The 20,222-nt window shown below is 42.7% G+C and overlaps 1 protein-coding gene across 1 annotated transcript in view; it reads right to left on the reverse strand.

The window, feature by feature from the left end:
- The window catches only part of NEBL (nebulette), a 273,576-nt gene that overhangs the window by 160,864 nt on the left and 92,490 nt on the right, over nt 1-20,222 (reverse strand). Inside the window, exon 3 of the mRNA XM_084860475.1 lies at nt 12,749-12,833. Within this exon, the coding sequence (XP_084716601.1) occupies nt 12,749-12,833 (85 nt within the window). The remainder of the gene's footprint in view (nt 1-12,748; nt 12,834-20,222) is intronic.

Genomic DNA, 20,222 nt, shown 5'->3' on the forward strand with positions numbered 1-20,222 from the left:
GTAAAAAACTTATTGTTCGTAGTAGATTCTTACTCAAAGTGGCTTGAAGTAATCTTAGTACCATCACAAACAGCCACTGCAACAATCACAGCACTAAGCCACCTATTTGCAACCCATGGGTTGTCTGATACTATAGTCTCAGACAATGGGGCTGTTTTTACATGTGCTGAATTTAAATCATTTGTGGACAACCTTATTTGGGCTGTCACCATTGCACCTCATCATCCCTGAGCAAATGGCCAAACTGAACGGATGGTGCAGACAACAAAAGATGCTCTGAAACGCATTGCAGGAGGAGACTGGCCAACATGCCTTGCCAAGTTTCTCCTTGTACAACAACAGTAGTCAGTCCTGCACAGTTACTTATGGGGCAGCATCTAAAAACTTGCCTTGACTGTCTCCACCCAGATCCAGCTGAAGGCTTACAAAGCTAACGGGAGAAAGCTCTGGATGCTGACTTTTCAGCTCCTACTCTCCGTTCATTTGCCCCACAAGATCAAGTGTTTGCTAGGAACTATGGTGCTGGACTGAGGTGGGTTCCTCCCTCTATCACTGACGTCACTGGACCTGTGTCATACAAGGTCCAGTGTGCAGATGGGTCAGTGTGGCATTGCCATATTGACCAGCTTCTGGCCAGAGTGGGCTGTCATCAGCAGAGGTAGCTGCTGAAGATTTATCTGGAACTGATGTGTTTCTCTCACTGCTGGTTGAAGCAAGAGAGCCACTAAGTGATGGGAGCAATACTCCTTCCTTACCTACAGCAGTTACTGAAAGTCATCTGAGCAATCTACACCTACTAGTTGAGTGCAGAGACCATGCCGTGAAAGGGTACTTCCTCGTTGGTTGGAAGACTATGATAGATAAGGGGGGAGGAATGTTATGTATTCTGGGGGCGGGGGGGTTACTGTGGGTTAGTCATTGTTTTGAACCCTGGCAGCTCCTGCAGAGTTGGGAGTAGCAGCAGTAGGTGGAGCTTCTGCTAAATTAGGCAGTTCTGTGTGTGATAAATAAAGGACAGTTGTTTTTGAGGCCTGCAGAGTCACACAATTATTCCCTCTACATATTGTTGTTGTTCAGTCGTTCAGTCGTGTCCGACTCTTCGTGACCCCATGGACCATAGCACGCCAGGCCTTCCTGTCCTGCGCTCTCTCCCGGAGCGTGCTCAAGTTCATATTCATTGCATCCGTGATGCTATCTAGCCATCTCATCCTCTGCCGTCCCCTTCTCCTTTTGCCTTCAGTCTTTCCCAGCATCAGGGTCTTTTCCAGGGAGTTTTCTCTTCGCATTAGGTGGCCAAAATATTGGAGCTTCAGCTTCATTATCTGTCCTTCCAATGAGCACTCAGGGTTGATTTCCTTTAGGATGGACTGATTTGACCTCCTTGCAGTCCAGGGCACTCGTAAGAGTCTTCTCCAGCACCACAGTTCGAAAGCATCAATTCTTCGGCGCTCAGCCTTCCTTATAGTCCAGCTCTCACAGCCATACATTACTACTGGGAAAACCATAGCTTTGATTAGACGGACCTTTGTCGGCAAGGTGATGTCTCTGCTTCTTACTATGCTGTCTAGGTTTGCCATAACTTTCCTCCCAAGGAGCAAGCGTCTTTTAATTTCATGGCTACAGTCACCGTCTGCGGTGATCTTGGAGCCCAAGAAAATAAAATCTGTCACTGCTTCCATTTCATCCCCTTCTATATGCCAGGAAGTGATGGGGCCAGATGCCATGATCTTCGTTTTTTTAATGTTGACTTTCAAACCAGCTTTTGCACTCTCCTCTTTCACCCTCAACAAGAGGCTCTTGAGATCCTCTTCACTTTCTGCCATTAGGGTGGTATCGTCTGCATATTGGAGGTTGTTGATAATTCTCCCGGCAATCTTAATTCCGACCTGTGATTCATCCAACCCGGCATTTCTCATGATGTACTCTGCATATAAGTTAAATAAGCAGGGTGACAATATGCAGCCTTGTCGTACTCCTTTCCCAATTTTGAACCAATCGGTTGTTCCATCTCTGGTTCTTACTGTTGCTTCTTGACCCTCGTACAGGTTTCTCAGGAGACAGGTAAGGTGGTCTGGTACTCCCATCACTTTAAGAATTTGCCACAGTTTGTTGTGATCCACACAATCAAAGGCTTTAGTGTAGTCAATGAAGCAGAAATAAACTTTTTCTGGAATTCTCTTGCTTTCTCCATGATGCAGCGAATGTTGGCGATTTGATCTCTAGTTCCTCTGCCTCTTCGAAACCCAGCTTGTACTTCCGGTAGTTCTCGGTTCGCATACTGCTGAAGCCTAGCTTGTAGGATTTTGAGCATCACCTTGCTGGCATGTGAAATGAGCGCAATTGTGCGGTAGTTGGAACACTCTTTGGCGTTGCCCTTCTTTGGAATGGAATGTAAACTGACCTTTCCCAGTCTTGTGGCCACTGTTGAGTGTTCCAGATTTGTTGGCATATTGAATGCAGCACTTTAACAGCATCATCTTTTAGGATTTTAAATAGCTCGGCTGGAATACTGTCATCTCCGCTAGCTTTGTTGTTACTAATGCTTCCTAAGGCCCACTTGACTTCACTCTCGAGGATGTCCGGCTCAAGTTCAGTGACCGTATTATCATGGCTATCAGGGACATTCAGATCTTTCCTGTATAGTTCTTCTGTGTATTCTTGCCACCTCTTCTTAATCTCATCTGCTTCTGTTAGGTCCCTGCCTTCTTTGTCCTTTATCATGCCCGTCTTTGCACAAAACGTTCCCTTGAGATCTCCGATTTTCTTGAAGAGATCTCTAGTCTTTCCCATTCTGTTGTTTTCCTCGATTTCTTTGCATTGTTCATTTAAGAAGGCCTTCTTGTCTCTCCTTGCTATTCTCTGGAACTCTGCATTCAGTTGGGTATATCTTCCCCTTTCTCCTTTGCTTTTCGCTTCCCTTCTTTCGTGAGCTACTTGTAAAGCCTCATCAGACAGCCACTTGGCTTTCTTGCATTTCTTTTTCTTTGGGACGGATTTCGTTGCTGCCTCCTGAACAATGTTACGGACCTCCGTCCATAGTTCCTCACGCACTCTGTCTATCAGGTCTAATCCCTGAAATCTATTCCTCACCTCCACTGTATATTCATCAGGGATATGATTTAGGTCATACCTGAAAGGTTTAGTGGCTTTCCCTACGTTCTTCAATTTAAGCCGAAATTTTGCAAGAAGCAGCTCATGATCTGAGCCACAGTCAGCTCCAGGTCTTGTTTTTACTGACTGTATGGAGCTTCTCCATCTTTGGCTGCAAAGGACATAATCAATCTGATTTCGATATTGACCATCTGGTGACGTCCATGTGTAGAGTCGCCTCTTGTGCTGTTGGAAAAGAGTGTTTGCTATGATCAGCATGTTCTCTTGGCAAAACTCTATTAGCTTTTGTCCTGCTTCATTTTGTACACCAAGGCCATGCCTGCCTGTTATCCCGGTGATTTCTTGACTTCCTACTTTAGCATTCCAATCCCCTATGATGAAGAGGACATCTTTTTTTGGTGTTAGCTCTAGAAGGTGTTGTAGGTCTTCATAGAACCGATCAACCTCAGCTTCTTCGGCCTCAGTGGTTGGGGCATAGACTTGAATTACTGTGATGTTGAATGGTTTGCCTTGGATTCGTACTGAGATCATTCTATCATTTTTAAGATTGTACCCCAGTACCCACCCTTTTGTTGACTATGAGTGCTACTCCATTTCTTCTAAGGGATTCTTGCCCACAATAGTAGATATGATGGTCACCTGAATTAAATTCGCCCATGCCTGTCCATTTGAGTTCGCTGATTCCCAAGATGTCGATGTTCAATCTTGCCATCTCATGTTTGACCACCTCCAGCTTACCTTGATTCATTGATCTGACATTCCAGGTTCCTAAACAATATTGTTCTTTACAGCATCGGATTTTCTTTTCACCGCCAGACACATCCACAGCTGAGTGTCCTTTCGGGTTTGGCCCAGCCGCTTCACTCTTTCTGGCGCTACTTGGAAATACCCTCTGCTCTTCCCCAGTAGCATATTGGACACCTTCGGACCTGAGGGGCTCATCTTCCGGCGTCATATCTTTTAGCCTTGTGATACGTTCCATGGGGTTTTCTTGGCAAGAATACTGAAGTGGGTTGCCATTTCCTTCTCCAGTGGACCACATTTTGTCAGAACTCTCTGCCATGACCTGTCCGTCTTGGGTGGCCCTGCACGGCATAGCTTATGGCTTCACTGAGTTACGCAAGCCCCTTCGCCACAACAAGGCAGTGATCCATGAAGGGGCCCTCTACATATACAACACCTCTAAAGAGTTTCTGTACTTCTGCAAAGCATGAGGTTTCCCCATGCCTGCTGAAATAGAATCCTTCCCTTGATCAAAAAGCCTTTCATTAGTGAAGGGACATCAATTGGATACAACCAGTGCTTCTAGTAAGGATTCTATTTTCTTTATTTAAACCATTTATATTCCATCTCTCTTACATCATGGAACTCAAAGTAAAGTACATGGGCTTCCAAGCAGATGCCCATCCAGCCACTGACAGACCCAGCCAGACCTCCTTAGCTTCAGCAAGGTGGTTGCATCATGTGTCCTCAGAAGACGTCCTAGGACCAACCATGTTCAAGGCCAATTTAATGTAGGGAGGTGGAAGGACAAAAACAAGATAATGGTGACAGGATAGATTGCAGCCTGTAGGCTGCCATTGGCCATCTCTGCGTTTATATCCCAATGAAATTGTCTTTGAGGGATTCTTTAAGGTAGAGAATTATTTTTCTTAAATATGAACCACTACACAACTTCAAACTATCTATTAGCTTCGTATGCAGACCAAAAAGAGCAGCTATTTGTAAGGCATTTTTTATTCATACATTTTAATAGAGGGAGGATAAAATGATTATTTTTGCTTGGCTCAGTCAATTTGCAGGGGCTCTGGCCCTACCCAAGTACCAGAATATTTTTATTTGTATTTCACATTTCTGCTACGCTAAGGATGGAGCTAGTGTATGTGTGTGGTGTTGATGGTGAATGGAAACTCTTTCAAGATTCCCTAAATTCTAAGCAAGTCAGATACAAATTTTAATGTGCTATTAAAGTTTTTATTAATAGCACTGAGTATTTTTATAAGACTGCAAGGTGTGTTTTTTTTAATCTTCCTTGCACTTACTGAAAAAATATTTCTCTGGCAAGGTTTAATATTTTGGGAGGGAGGGAAGATCAAACAATGCAAATCCACAGGATCAGCTAAATGGTCCTCATCCTCTGATTGGCCAATAGGACCCCACTCAGATTGATTATCCAGTCAAGTCATCTCTAACATACCATATAATTTTACATGGGTGTCATTTACGGAGGAGGGACATGTTTTAGAATGCATGTGATTATTCCTCTGGAGCAACTAGATTTCTGGTTATTATGAGGTATAAGTAACTTCCACACACGCATGCACAAAAATGTTCTTAATACAGAGGCTTCTTCACAGTTTATGATTTTATATTATTTCATTTTTATCCTACTCTCTCTTGAAAGACCTCAGGATGGTAAAAATGAGAATTGCCCCATTTACCCTCAAAACCATCCCATGAGGTAAGTTAGGCTGAGAGATAAACTCTGGCTTAAATGTCAGGGAAATAAATTCTGGCTTAAACTCTGTCTTAAAACCTTGGCTTAGTGTCAGTTTACAAACCAAATCTTCCACAGAATTGGATACATTAGGATAGGTGATAAAACATTAATTTGAAATAACCTTCCATTGCATGGAGTGGAAGAATGGCCTTCCATTCCACAACAGCTTTAATCTATAGACTAGCAGAGATCAGTTTCTGACATTAATGATATACATGAAAAGAATACAGAAAGCATAAATCACATTTCCTCTATTTGCAGATTGCTTTGACATCTGAAACCCTTTGCAGTCTGAAAGGAAGGAAACCCACTCATATTCTTGTCTAATTTCTTAGCAAAGGGGCTAATTTCAGAATGTTCAGAGTGTTCCTGAAAATATCGGAAAGAAATAATGCTACTGGGGTCCTTTTAAAAATCGCACTCTAACAGAAAGTTATTTACTCTCTTTGTGACGAGCTTACTTTGTTTTTGTTTTGTTTTTTACACAATGGATATTTTTTTTTTAATCCAAGAATGCATCTTGCATGCAAATATTTAGAAGGAATTACAGCAATCACAAAATGTACAGGAATCTGTGCATGAATTCAGACAGTTCTGATCAGGACACTAAAGTCTACTAGAGCTGAAACATCTGTAGTAGAAGTTCATCCATTTCAAAAGCAACTGAACATGACAGAACAAAAATCAATAGCTTTTTAAATCAAGCATTCTGCAATCAGTTCCAATTAACCTTCAGTATGCACTGCAAAGTATGTTTACCTGACATGTTCCTTTGTTGTTTTGAACCATACTTTGGACCCATTCAGCAATACATAATTAGAAAGTCACACCAGAAATCAATGCCTGTCATTCAATATTAATGACATTCAGATGGCCTAACTTTTTTTCTTTTCATTTGAAGGGTCATGCAAAATGTGTTCACACTTCTTCACAAAATGATAAAAATAACCTTGTTAACAATTATAGAGAGGGAGGGGTACAGAACATCTGAATGTGTAAGCCATACAGCAAAGTCTTCTGTCACCAAAGTTTTTAAGAATTGAAAATATTATTTATTTATGTGTTTTTATTTACTACATTTCTATTCCGCCCAATAACCAAAGCTCTTTGGGCAGTTCACAGCACAAACTATAGTGGTAGATGTGTAAAAAGAGTTACAAGAATGCCTGTTGTTGAACCAGGATAAGGCTGCAAGTTTTCCTGTTGTACAGAACCCTCCCTCAGGCAGGAAAGAAGAGTTTAATTTGAAAGTTATTTTACCTGATTAAAGCTGCATGCTTACTTTGGAGTAAACTTGACTGGACTTACTTCTGGATAAACATGCACTACTGAATTCAGTAGCTGATGCTGAACTTTTACGTATTAAATTAGTAAATGTTTCTTCTCTTTAATATACTAGGTTCAAGAATTACATATATGCATTATGGCATATAATTAGAAAGAAGCTGTCAATCTTTATTGCTATTCTCAATTTTTCAGAAAATGAACAAAAATCTACTACACAGACAGAGTGGCATGAGCATTTTCTTCCACTAGAGAAGGTGTGCCACTATGTATGCTATCAATTCCCAAAACATCAAGTAAACAACCGATTGGTTCAAAATTGGGAAAGGAGTACGACAAGGCTGCATATTGTCACCCTGCTTATTTAACTTATATGCAGAGTACATCATGAGAAATGCCGGGTTGGATGAATCAGAGGTCGGAATTAAGATTGCCGGGAGAATTATCAACAACCTCCGATATGCAGACGATACCACCCTAATGGCAGAAAGCGAAGAGGATCTCAAGAGCCTCTTGTTGAGGGTGAAAGAGGAGAGTGCAAAAGCTGGTTTGAAACTCAACATTAAAAAAACGAAGATCATGGCATCTGGCCCTATCACTTCCTGGCATATAGAAGGGGAAGAAATGGAAGCAGTGACAGATTTTACTTTCTTGGGCTCCAAGATCACCGCAGACGGTGACTGTAGCCATGAAATTAAAAGACGCTTGCTCCTTGGGAGGAAAGCTATGGCCAACCTAGACAGCATAGTAAGAAGCAGAGACATCACCTTGCCGACAAAGGTCCGTCTAATCAAAGCTATGGTTTTCCCAGTAGTAATGTATGGCTGTGAGAGCTGGACTATAAGGAAGGCTGAGCGCCGAAGAATTGATGCTTTCGAACTGTGGTGCTGGAGAAGACTCTTACGAGTGCCCTGGACTGCAAGGAGGTCAAATCAGTCCATCCTAAAGGAAATCAACCCTGAGTGCTCATTGGAAGGACAGATAATGAAGCTGAAGCTCCAATATTTTGGCCACCTAATGCGAAGAGAAAACTCCCTGGAAAAGACCCTGATGCTGGGAAAGACTGAAGGCAAAAGGAGAAGGGGACGGCAGAGGATGAGATGGCTAGATAGCATCACGGATGCAATGAATATGAACTTGAGCACGCTCCGGGAGAGAGCGCAGGACAGGAAGGCCTGGCGTGCTATGGTCCATGGGGTCACGAAGAGTCGGACACGACTGAACGACTGAACAACAACAACAACAATGGAAAGAAAACCCGAGTTGAAAAAGAGCATATATTCTCCTCTTAACTGGGCCACCTCTTATTAACAGAGGACCAAGTCAGTGGGCAAGGAACTATACCACAGGAATAATAAAACCAATGCTTGAGGTGCCTGGAGGTGGGGATTAAATTTCATTAAGAAGTGTTAGCCACTCCACACCAAGCCACACCAAGCCACTGCTTTAAAACTTGTGTTAAATCAAAAGCGAAGAACTGATTATGTGGAAAACTAGGCCAAAATAACCCCCACTAAGGGCTGGACACATGCTCTAAAACTCTCCAAAGGGATTCTCTGCAAGTATATAACCAAGTAGAGGCCATAAGCAGTACTCATTCTGTATTCTCAGATTCTATTCTATACTCCAGACACTGGTAATGGGCCAAGAACAATCCAGCCTGGTCATGGAAAGTCAAGTTCTAGAAGGCTGAGTCAGGCCCAGTTGACTTGTTCTTGTTAAACTTATAAAGAATGCAGGGTGCTGGTCTCGTTGTTGTTTCTTCCTTGGTTTCAATGCACCTGTCACAATGGGCTCCTTCTCACGAGGGTTTTGCTTTGGTGTGATTGTCGTTCTTCATTCACGGTATTTCCTGCGTGCAATACACAGCATCATTGTCCTGCAGCAGCTGTCCCACACCTTCCCCGTTCTCCCCATGATATTTCTGTATGCAGGAAATGTGGCATTATTTGCAGCTGCGCAATGGATCCGCCATCACCCACCCACGTATTGCTGACATCATGCTACAACATGCTTTGTGTAGGCTGGTGTTGGGTGGTGCAGTGTTGACGTCACCTAGTGACAACGATTGGGTGGGAGTGTCACCCTCCCACACCTCCCTTGATTTCCAGCCCCTTCACCATTCTGCTCCTGGGAACAACACTGGAAACTTTGGAAGTGCAATATAATGGTATTTCATTAGTACAGAATACCAGCATTTCACTAGTACAGCATGGCAGAGACCAGTGCTGCTCCAGATGCCCACTATGTTGCAACCCCTTTCCACTCAATCCCCTCTCCCCATTTATACTTAAATGAGAAAAGTGTTACTGCTTGCTTTTACAAGAACAATACTGACTTCTGCACGTGGCGGGGGGAGGCCCTTCAGAAGTGCAGCATACCAGCGTTTCACTAGTAAAGCATGGCAGAGACTGACTTGCACACATGGAGGAGGGGGAGAGCAAACTTCTGAAGTTGTGAATGTACTGTGGATTGCATATCATAGATGTTGCTGAGTTAGGGATCAGAGGCAGCAGAAGTGAAAAGGAGGGGCAAGGGAGTTGAAATGGAAAAGTTCATGCTGAGAGGGGGGAGGGGATACCCCAGAGGGGGTGGACAGAGGGCGTACAACACTGCTGACATCTGCTAACATCCTGCCAGGCTCCACCCACTGCTGTAAATGGCAGGTAGCGTTATGCAGTAAAAGAAAAACCAACTGTGTAATGAACCAATTTAAATCCCACCAAGAATCAGGAAGCAGAAGCCCCAGTAAGTTGCAGGATAAAAAGCCTGGTATGGTGAAACCCATAATCTTATTTAGAACCCCACAGGCTTCTGTGTACAGATCAAGTTTATTTAAATATTTCCCTTTTTGCCAACTATAGTTGTAAAGATCTGTCAACTCTAGGCCCCTTAGCTGTTCCATCTTGCTTCTTATTTGCTCCTTCAAGCTTCAGAATCTTTGGGTGGATCGGCCACTAGACTCCTGATACCATGTCTTCTTAATGTTAGGAACATTACAAGAGCCTTTCATCTGATAACAACAGTTTTATTTTAGTCTACAGAAGAAGCCTCCATTTTAGAGAACATTCCAGCAAGATCATTTTCGGTATTCTGTCTTGGCCACACTTCTAATTTTACCATCTGGCTGATTGTTCCTTCCATCACATATCATAAAGAGACTTTATCTTCATAGGAATCTCATCTCAAGTGTTATACTGATTACACAGAAATAAATCAGTTTGAAAGCAGTAGATTAAGTCAATAGCTTTTCTTACAAGTTCCCCTCTGCACATTCCTTGACTGTGTGAAAAACAGGGATGGGACTGCACCAGCTAGGCAAGTTCCAAATACCTGAGCACCCCTCTGGCTATGCCCCAGCACCAACATATTAAACTGAACCCATGAAAGGGACCCCATGCACATAAAGCTGTACACACGTAGGAGCTTTCCCATGCAATCGAGAACCCAGATAGTGTAAGGTTCTTGATTGCATTGAGCTGTATAGGCATTCTGAATGTGTGGATGACAGGGGCATGACCACAGGACTGCACCCACATGAGGGGCTGGCCTGCTGGCATGATACCACTTTCCCCTCCACAAATTCAGGGGCCATGTGGAGGGAACGTGTGAAAGGGGCAATCATCATCAGGGACAATGTTTGCTTCCATTGTGCCATTTTGTTCCTACCTCTTTAGATATTTGGAGAACTTCGTCCCTTTACAGTTTTGTCATCAGTAACACCACCTTGGTTCATACGTCACTCTTTTCAAATATAGTTACATTTTCTATCTTCACACCAGGGTTTCACATAACACCTGAATATTTTCACGCCAGTAAAGTTAACAACAACACTAGTGTAGAATAAATGCTGGTAGTTTTATTAATTTATCATTTGACTCCCAGTAGACAACTGACTCATCAGCTGTAACCTTAAAGCTTCAAGCCAGCAACGTGAAAACAAAACACTACCATACTGAACAAAAGGTTCCATCAACTTTTTTCCTCCCCAGTTTATATAAACAAAATATATCTCATATTTTAAGCAGAAGAAAAATAACATTCTGTACAGGGCTAAACTTTAAGAGAATCACCTGACAGACAGGAAGAGAAACACTACAAATATGGCCTCAATTGTCAAATGTGTGCTAAATTCTCTCACTGCCTTTAGTGAACATGAGAAGGATTTTAAACACCCAACTGAGCATTTGTGTCATTTTTTTTTACTGCTTTGCACCAGTCAATTGTATTTATTGTATTTATTTATATATTTATTTCATTTCTATACCACCCAATAGCCGAAGCTCTCTGGGCAGTTCACAAAAATTAATTTTAAGAAAACAAAAACAAAAAAATTCATTAGGATGCATCTAGCCATGAATACAAGGAAGAAGCCATCCTGATCTAACTTTGAGATTTATAGAACTTGATCAAAGAGTAGCAAAGACGTGTACAGTAATGTTTGCATTATATTAAAACAATGTAGTGTTTTGACGCATCACGCATAAAACAGTGGGAATAAAATATTTATAAACCAAATACACCAAAACATTAAAAATTAAAGTATAACTGAAGCCATGGGTGGTGTAATTGAATAAATGAGTAAACACTTGATTTGCTTACATTTATGAAGTTAAGAGGATACTTCTATTAGTAGTATTTTTTTTTAGTTCAGTTTATACATACAGTACAATTCAGTCCACCATGGGTGCAGCACCCATGTGCAATTTCCCATTGCCCATAGATAGATAGACAGACACACAGACAGGATAGATCCCTGATCCCCCACGACCTACACACACACACACACGAACACACGCACAAAGAGTGCATGCAGACAGCAACTGATACCACTAGAGTGAATAGTAGGCCTGTGTGCATTTCCCATACCAGTTTCTGGAGAACATGGGCAGGAGGGTACTGTTGCACTCATATCCCGCTTGTGGGTTTCCCCTGGGCAGCTGGTTGGCCACTGCGTGAAAAGAATGCTGGACTAGATGGACCATTGGTCTGATCCAGCATGGCTCTTATGTTCTTATGTTCATATCCCCAGCAGCCTTTCCCCTTCACTTGATTTTAAGTTACTTGCACCTTCAGCACAAGTAACTTGTATCACAACAAGAGGGAGATCATTATTTGTGTAAATAAACTGTGACAATTGCCTACCCTGGCCACAGATTCACATACCGTAATGTCACCTAATGAACCAGATGATCACAGATTTAGCTAGTCAATGGCTCCTACGATCAGGGTAGCACTTTTTCCCAAGGCATGCACAAGTATCCTTTTGTTAGTCCCAAAGGGACTTAATCTTTTGCATGTGCTGTAAGCAAGTGCATACAAATATCTGCGTTTTGCTATGCTTCGAGCAAACATGCCAACACAGTACACTTTGTGGGCAGCTACAGCACTTGCTATTGCCCCTGCCTCCTCCTTCCTCTGCTCCTCCCCCAAGGGCTCACCACATTTATCTTGGCCTAGGAAGGAGTTAAGCACCAAGTCCTAGCATCCCTCCATGGCCAATAAGGTTGCTCTGCCCAGGAGCTTGGGTGCCCACCGCTGTTGGGCACCTGAGGTGCAGGTTGAGTGGGCCCTGCTTGCAGCCAGCTTTGAACAGGACCCTCCCCTACCTGCAGCTACTCACAAGGAGTCAAATGGAGGCATTCTCAGTGTCGAAGCAAAAACACAGCGATATGATAAAGGTGAACTGTTACTGGGCACATGAGACTGTTTATCTAGAACAAAAGATTGTTTCCATGGGAGGAAAAAACAACATGCATGGATTAAACCAGCCCTAAGTGCTAAAACCAATGTGAGATTATTTTAGAAGAATGGATCCATAATTATATTATACACAAAAAATTCACAGATTACCTGACTTTGCAATTCACTTTGTTGTTTCAGTCGAAGGTTTTCAGGTGTGTCTGCCACTGTAGTAAAGGACTGCTTTGGGTAGTGCCTATAAAAACAAAAAAAGAAGAGCGATTACTGATTTGGAAGTTAGTACATTAGTTATCAACTGTACTTCAGTCCCACTGAGTTCAAGGGGAGTTGTGAACTTAACTGTCTTTGAATTGAAATTTGCATCCAATGGCCATTATCCAGAAAACTACAGGAATGCAGGATCTTGTGCAGCATTGCTTACAAAAACAGGCACTGACAACATTGGAGTCTCCAATTCTCTTTTAATTTGATAAACTTCCAATAATTCTTTTCCATAGCAAAGAAAGAGAGAATTGTGTATCTGTGACTGAGCAAGAGACTCCAGTGTTGCTGATGTCTATTCTTGCAAAGGATGCTGCTGCATAGGAGAAAGAAACAATCAGAGCTGCCCCATATCACTTTGTTTAAATCATAATTAAAAACAATTATTTGGGACTCTTTAGATCTCAGTGTATATTCCTTATTTTCAGTATTTCCATAGCTGTATGGAAGATAAAAGGACATATGCCTCAATTTAGACATTTTGATTTGACACCACTAGGGGTACAGAATCTCAGATCTGGGAGCTAAATGTGGCCCACCCGGCATCCCAATCTTGCCCTCCAAGCTTTCCCGCATGGCCATGCCCCCTTCCCATAGCCCCACTCCCTTTTCCTCACCCACCAATCGTTTGGTGGTTTCCCAGCTTTTCTGCAATTGTTCGCCCATTCTAAAAGGTCGAAATGCCTCTCCTAGGGCTTAGTTACAAGCAGTAAGAGCTTTGAGCTAAAATATGCAGGGTATTTTTAGTATTTGGGTCCCATCCCTTTTGCTTTCTGCCCACCCACCACTGGAATGCAGCCCTCAAGAACTTCTCCAAAATGGATTCAGCCCTCAGGCTGAAGAGGTTCTGCTCCCCTGGTATACATGCTTGGTCACGATGAATCCTGTGTGTTTTTGCCAGGGATCCAGGCCTTGAACCAGAAGCCTCTGACTTATTTTATTTATTTATTTATTCCATTTATATCCCGCCTTCTTTCATCATTAAGGAACCCAAGGCGGTATACATAATCCTCCTCCTCTCCATTTCATCTTCACAACAACCCTGTGAGGTAGGTTGGGTTGAGAGTCTATGACTGGCCCAAAGTCACCTAGTGAGCTTCCATGGCTGAGTGGGGACTAGAACCCAGATCTCCCAACTCCCAGTCGAACACTCTAGCCACTACACTACACTGACTTAATGTTGGTTACACAGCTCTTTGGTGGAGTGACTGGAAAAGAGCCCCAATCAAGCAAACAGATTCAGACAGTAATGCAGACAGGCACTTTCAGACTCTGGACCAAATGGTTTTACTGGAGGGGAGGGTGTTAAGTGTATATTACTTCACGGTACGCAACTAACCTTTCTCTTCTCACCCCCTGCCCAATCCATGCTTTACAACTGCTGCTACGTTCTTTATATGTTAGAACAAAAACAAACGAACAAAAAAACCTGTTCACCAACCTTGATTTAAAAAAGATATTAAATAAACTCTGAAACACATATTCACATTATAAACTCAGTTAATTCATAGCACTGACACGAAGTTTGCTCCTGATGCCCTGATGCTAAACACATTTTCTTGGGAATACGTACAATTTTGATGTAGTAAAGCATGTATTTTTAAAGCAAAAATAATAAAATGAGCATTTTTAACCATATATGTGACTGACCGGCTACCCTGACTATAAAATGTTGGGGGGGGGGAGAGAATAAGAAGAAAGAAATAAGGCTGCAGCAAGTAGTGTTAGCCCTAGTGGGTTCCTGCATGCCCATGCCAGCCCTCGTGCTGACACCACTTGCCCATGTACCCCCATCACTTGCCACTCTCTGGCTGGTCATTTGAGGGTGACCTGGGCAGCAGGGCCCTGGACTTCAGTTCTGAGGTTCAGCCCTAGTTAAACCACTGGATTCAGATTCTGTCCATGACTTAGATTGCTTGAGATTTCACAAAAACTATGCTAATGGAAGCTTTAAAAGGCAGCTTTTTGCCACAGCTTTCTGTCACTAGCTAGCTGACTCTAGGAACCTACTTAGTGTCAGTTGAGATACAGCACTACTGGCTAGGACTAGTTGGTCTAAGTATAAAGCTATAGGTTAATCAGTCCAAAGTTGCCTGTCCAACTGGATGTTTTCCCGTCCTGTTCCTCCAAGTAACCTTGTGCTCCATGCGAGTCTGCCATGCCATGCCTGTCCTTTTATCCTATTTCTCGTTGGCTGCCACTCTACCTCTTGACCACACTCCTGTTTCTGGACTTAATTAATTGGTGTGTGGGGGGGGTGCACTCTTTAGATGGTAATATGTATTACTTGGTTTACTTCAAAGCGTGGTACATGAGCCTACCCAGATACTACAATCAACATCAGGAGCCTTTCTCCAAGTGCCTCCTCTGAGGGAGGCTTTGAAGGGAGAGGGTTTTCTCAGTGGTGGCCCCCCAACTGTGGAATGAGCTCCCCACTGAGGCCTTCGGTTCCTCCTGTGTCCACCAATCTTATTATTCCCACCCGCCCACCCTGTTTGTTTGTTTGTTCATTCATTCATTCATTCATTCGCATTTCTATACCACCGAAGCTCTCTGGGTGATTTACACAAGGCTGTCTGCCTTGTGATCCTGCCTTTGAAACCTGATGCCCCTAGATCCTGATGCTGGACTAATCTTGTGAACTACAGCCTTAATGTCTGGATTTTCATTCTGCTGATAGGTCTCCCTTTCCGCGTAATGATGCTGTTACTGATTACCAGCCCTGAGCCTTGGGTTGGCTATTGACCTTGCTCAGTCCTGATCTGCAAAGGCTGCTAGAATGCTAGAATTCAGCTTATGGGAGCTTCCTCTACAGGTAACTCATTTGGATGAAATAATTTCATATGCATGCATTAGGGATGGTACCCAATTAAAGAAAATGTAGTTGGTTAAAACTCATGATTAATCAACAAATCAATTAAATAAAGCTGTATATGAAGAAATGAATACTGCTGCAGACAAAAAAAAAACAAACTTTATTTGGTTTTAGATGAAACATGCATGTGTTGCAGCTGGCACCATTTTAGAAGAGGCTTTCCCCCCTCTCCCTCCCCACCCAGTCTCTCTCTCTCTCTCTCTCTCTCTCTCTCACACACACACACACACACACACACACACTCACACAAACAGAAATGCTTCTTCTAAGACAGGGATAGGAAGACTTCAGGCCTGTGCTTTTTACTAGAGCCCCAAGTTCTGCCAACAGAGCCAGGTTCAGATATACACTTAAAACTGAAGAATTCTGAGCTCAGGAATTTGTTCTGAGTACCAGAACTTAACTGAGCTCACAGTCCTTCGACACAAAAATCCACTCTTGGTTGCCCTTCCGTAAAGCTTTCTTCATTTCAGCCCACAAAGCATAATTTAGGGAGGGGTGGACAAGTCAATTGTTCTATTGGAAACTATTGGAAATTGGAAATCCTTGCTAATCTTCTGCAAATCAACAAGAACTCTACTAGTAGATCCCAGTCTACCTTCTACTCACCCCTGCCAGCCAGCCACAATATTTCCAAGTTCTTGCATTAAAATTAAAATTTTTAAACTACTACCTGATTAATTGGGGGCACTTCCTGCATCAGTTAAAAAGACTAACTGTGCAATCTTATGCATGTCTACTCAGATGTAAGTCCCATTTAATAAAATGGGTCTTATTTCCAGGTAATTGTGTATAAGATTGGAGCCAAAATGTTGCAGCCCTATTATACACCATAGTATTTTACTGCAGGAGCAAACTCATGAATGTTAAAGTATTATGTTGAACTGACCCAGATAATGTTTGTGGGGTTTGAATCAGCAAGAGATGGTGTGTGCACTGGGCATGAAAGTATGAGAAGAAATCCTAGGAAAGAGAAACAAAAGTTTAAAATGGGGTAGAGAAAGAAGCAAAGGCAATATTAAGGTAAACCCAATACCCCTAACAAGGACTTACAAGGCAAGAGTTTATCTAGCTCACATAGCTAGTGCCCTGTAAAAAGGGATGAAAATATACAAGGTACTCCAGGCTTCGCTTGTGCTACCCAGAATAGTTAGTACATGGATGACCAATGTGGTTTGGAAAGAATGATCTGGCAAGTAATCTTTCATGCCTGATGTGCATACAGTTCACAGAGTTTTGCAATCTTGCCCATAACCATTATTTTGTATGCAAACTGAGCTAACTGCTGAGCTGCACACAAAGGACTCACAGACATTCCACCTCCCAAAAGGTCAGCCCTATTAGTGTTAATAGGGTCAGCATATTGTCTTACATAAATGGAAAATGTATTCAACAAGGATGCACCACAAAGGAAAGCAACCTTGCTCAGCATCTCTTCTTCAATTTGAAATATTATACTCCTGTCATATGTTATTATTCCAAATACAATTTTGAAATACTGAGTCATGTTGTTGTCATGCAGTATCACACATTTACGAAGTTGTAAACTGACAGTTTTATCGGTTCACCCTGCCTTCCCAAATTCTTTTCTGAATAACCTTTATTAAAAATTGAAACAAAATAGTTTACAACACATACTGCTTGTTGTGGCAAGAACACTGCTGAAAATTTATTTATAAGCCTTCTCAGGATCTTAAGCTCCAGTCAGAAAGAATAGAGACTCAATTTGCTAATGTAAAGCTGTGTGACATTTAGGTGTAAAGACTCCCCCCCCCCCTTTTACCTCCTAGCTTTCCCAATTAGTCATCATATATTTGTTCCAAGCAAACAAATGCAATGCTTCTACATAACAGGATAATTGGAGCATTATTTACTACAGACAAATGTGAACGTTTCATGCTGTCCATTTAGTCCAACTATAATTCAGTCAGCGGCAGCTGGTGACTCCAGTTCCGGAGAGCTGTGATTTTAGTTACCACCAGCCAAAACTCTCAATAGTGCTATCCAAGGTGCTGAGCCCATTTTGGGGATAGGGTGCAGCACCTTAGATAGCACAATTCAGCATGCTGGATAGCATGCTAGAGTTTTGGCTGGTAGTAACTACAACCCTGAATGGAATCACAGCCCCTCAGGAATTAGAGTCACCAGCCACCACTGAATTTAGTGATGGTACAAATAGGGATGGTACAATGACTGGGCCACATTTTCCAACTGCCTTATATCTAGCAAGAATTATATCTATTCTATCCCATTCTATTTGGGATAGAATAGCCTATCCCAAATTCCACTTATGGATACAGGAAGAGAGAGAAGTATGCCCTCTCCCATCAAGAAGCCACAGACTGCCTCTAAAACTCTACTTAGGAAGGAAGGGATTGAGATGCATAATGGCTGCGCACACAGTTACCTAGCACATAGCACTATCTGGAAAACAACAAAATGAACATGGATTGATGTTGTACCCAAGTCCTGGCCCTACACAGACACATGAAATTGGTGCAGAAGAGGTCAGACAGGAACTTGTGCTTTCCCAGCTCTCTGCACACACTGTGAGATAACACGCAACATGGTTGATTTGCATGTACATTCAATTTCTGCAATATTCCCTCCACACCTTTATAAAGCAGTAGAAACATACAATATGGCATTTCAAAGAAATCAGCAGGGCTGGCCTTATGATTAGGCAGAATGAAGTAACTGCCTCAGGTGGGAGCTGCTGGAGGGCAGCAGTGGCAGCCCCAATCTATTCCTCCTGAGCCACCCAGCCATTCCCCTGTAGATGCCACATGGCATATCCTGTATCCTCTAAGCTAATCTGCTGTCCTCAGGTGTGCTGGAGAACACTGTCCTATCACTGTAAAACTCAACTACCAGTGTACAGAATTGGGGTCGGGAAGGAAGGCATCATCTTTCCCTTTGTCTAGGCAGCAAAACATCTTGGGCCTGCCCTGGAAATCAGTATGGAAAATCTGGATGGAAAACTGTAGTTAACTTCAAATAATCATGTGGAAGTCCTTGTGCCTTTTTTCTATAGACTTGACACGCCGATTTACAACCACTTCATACATTATTCAAGTAAGCAGAAATGTGTGCACCTATAAAATTTGGGCACCACACAATGTTGGCTTCTGGTCACAGCAGACATACACAAATATAATTTGTGGAGGGAGAGCCAACACTCAGATTACTTCCAAACATTACAGAAACACTTAAGTAGGCAAACGTAATATATGAAGCAGTTCTCCAGAGTGCTATTGCAAAAAGGATAGCCCAGGTCCTTCACTATTTGAGTTAATGAAGTAACAACATAACTAACCTATTCGTTTGTCTTAGAATCCAAGAGTTGGAAGGGTTCTGTAGGCCATCTAGTCCAACCCTCTGTTCAATGCCTTTAACACATTTCCCCTTGACAGAATGGGTCTTTCCCCATGGAAGTTACACTAACTGGAAGGTAGGATGTCAATTCCATGGGAAAGGCATATGCAAGAAGCCTCTACATGTGATTGGGTCTTTTATTAAGTTCTTCTAGCTATACAGGAATTGCTGACAAGTAAATGGCCCTACATGGGCAGGAACATATCTAACAGAAATTTCAGTGCCCAAGAGTAGGATGGTGATGTATACATTGTCAGAGTGACATGCTCTTCTAGGCACAAGATCGTCAACATATCCAAGCAGGTACCAAGCATTATTACTTTTCCAGGGTCCCCACAATTATTATTCTTCACCCATCCCTTATCTCTAGACCAGGGGCAGCTGCCTCATAAGGGTCACATATGTCTCAGCCACATTTCACGTGACCTTCAGCATCTCCCAGCTCTCTGACTCTTGCTTTCTGGACCACCCCCTCTGGGAATCGCTTTCTTTTCCACCATGCGTGTGCATACAAAAGAGAGAGGTAGAAAAGGGACAAGGTGGCAGAGAGAGAAAGAGCAATGCAATCCTGCAAACTCTGCCCACTGATGGACTTTTCCTATGGTTTAACGACCCTCCATAGGAAAAAGATTCTACACCTGTGTTCTAGGGTAGGGGTGGGCAACTTATGGCCTTCCAGATGTTTTGGCCTAGAACTCCCATAATGGCTCACCATTGGCTATGCTGACTAGGTCTGATGGGAGTTGTAGGCCAAAACATCTGGAGGGCCACAAGTTTCCCACCCCTGCTCTAGAGATAACAAAATGGGGCTGTTCACACAACACACTAATCCACACTCAGTGGTTGAGTGTGGGTTGTTGTTGAATCTTGGGTTGTTTGTTGAACCATGGGTTAGCATGTTGTCTGAACTCGGGACATTTTTTGCAGGGTGGCTTGTTAACCACCCAGAACAACCCATAAACATGAGTTCTCAAGGTGGCTTATTCAAGAAAAATCAGCCACGCTCCATGGTTAACAAGCCACCCTCTCGAAAATGTCCTAGGTTCAAACAACACGTTAACAGACAGTTCAACAAAAAACCCACAGTTCAACAACAACCCACACTCAACCACT

This window comes from Heloderma suspectum, chromosome 5 (assembly GCF_057233095.1).
Source record: "Heloderma suspectum isolate Gila_16-S chromosome 5, 16-S_ref, whole genome shotgun sequence".
In the NCBI taxonomy this organism is placed as follows: domain Eukaryota; kingdom Metazoa; phylum Chordata; class Lepidosauria; order Squamata; family Helodermatidae; genus Heloderma; species Heloderma suspectum.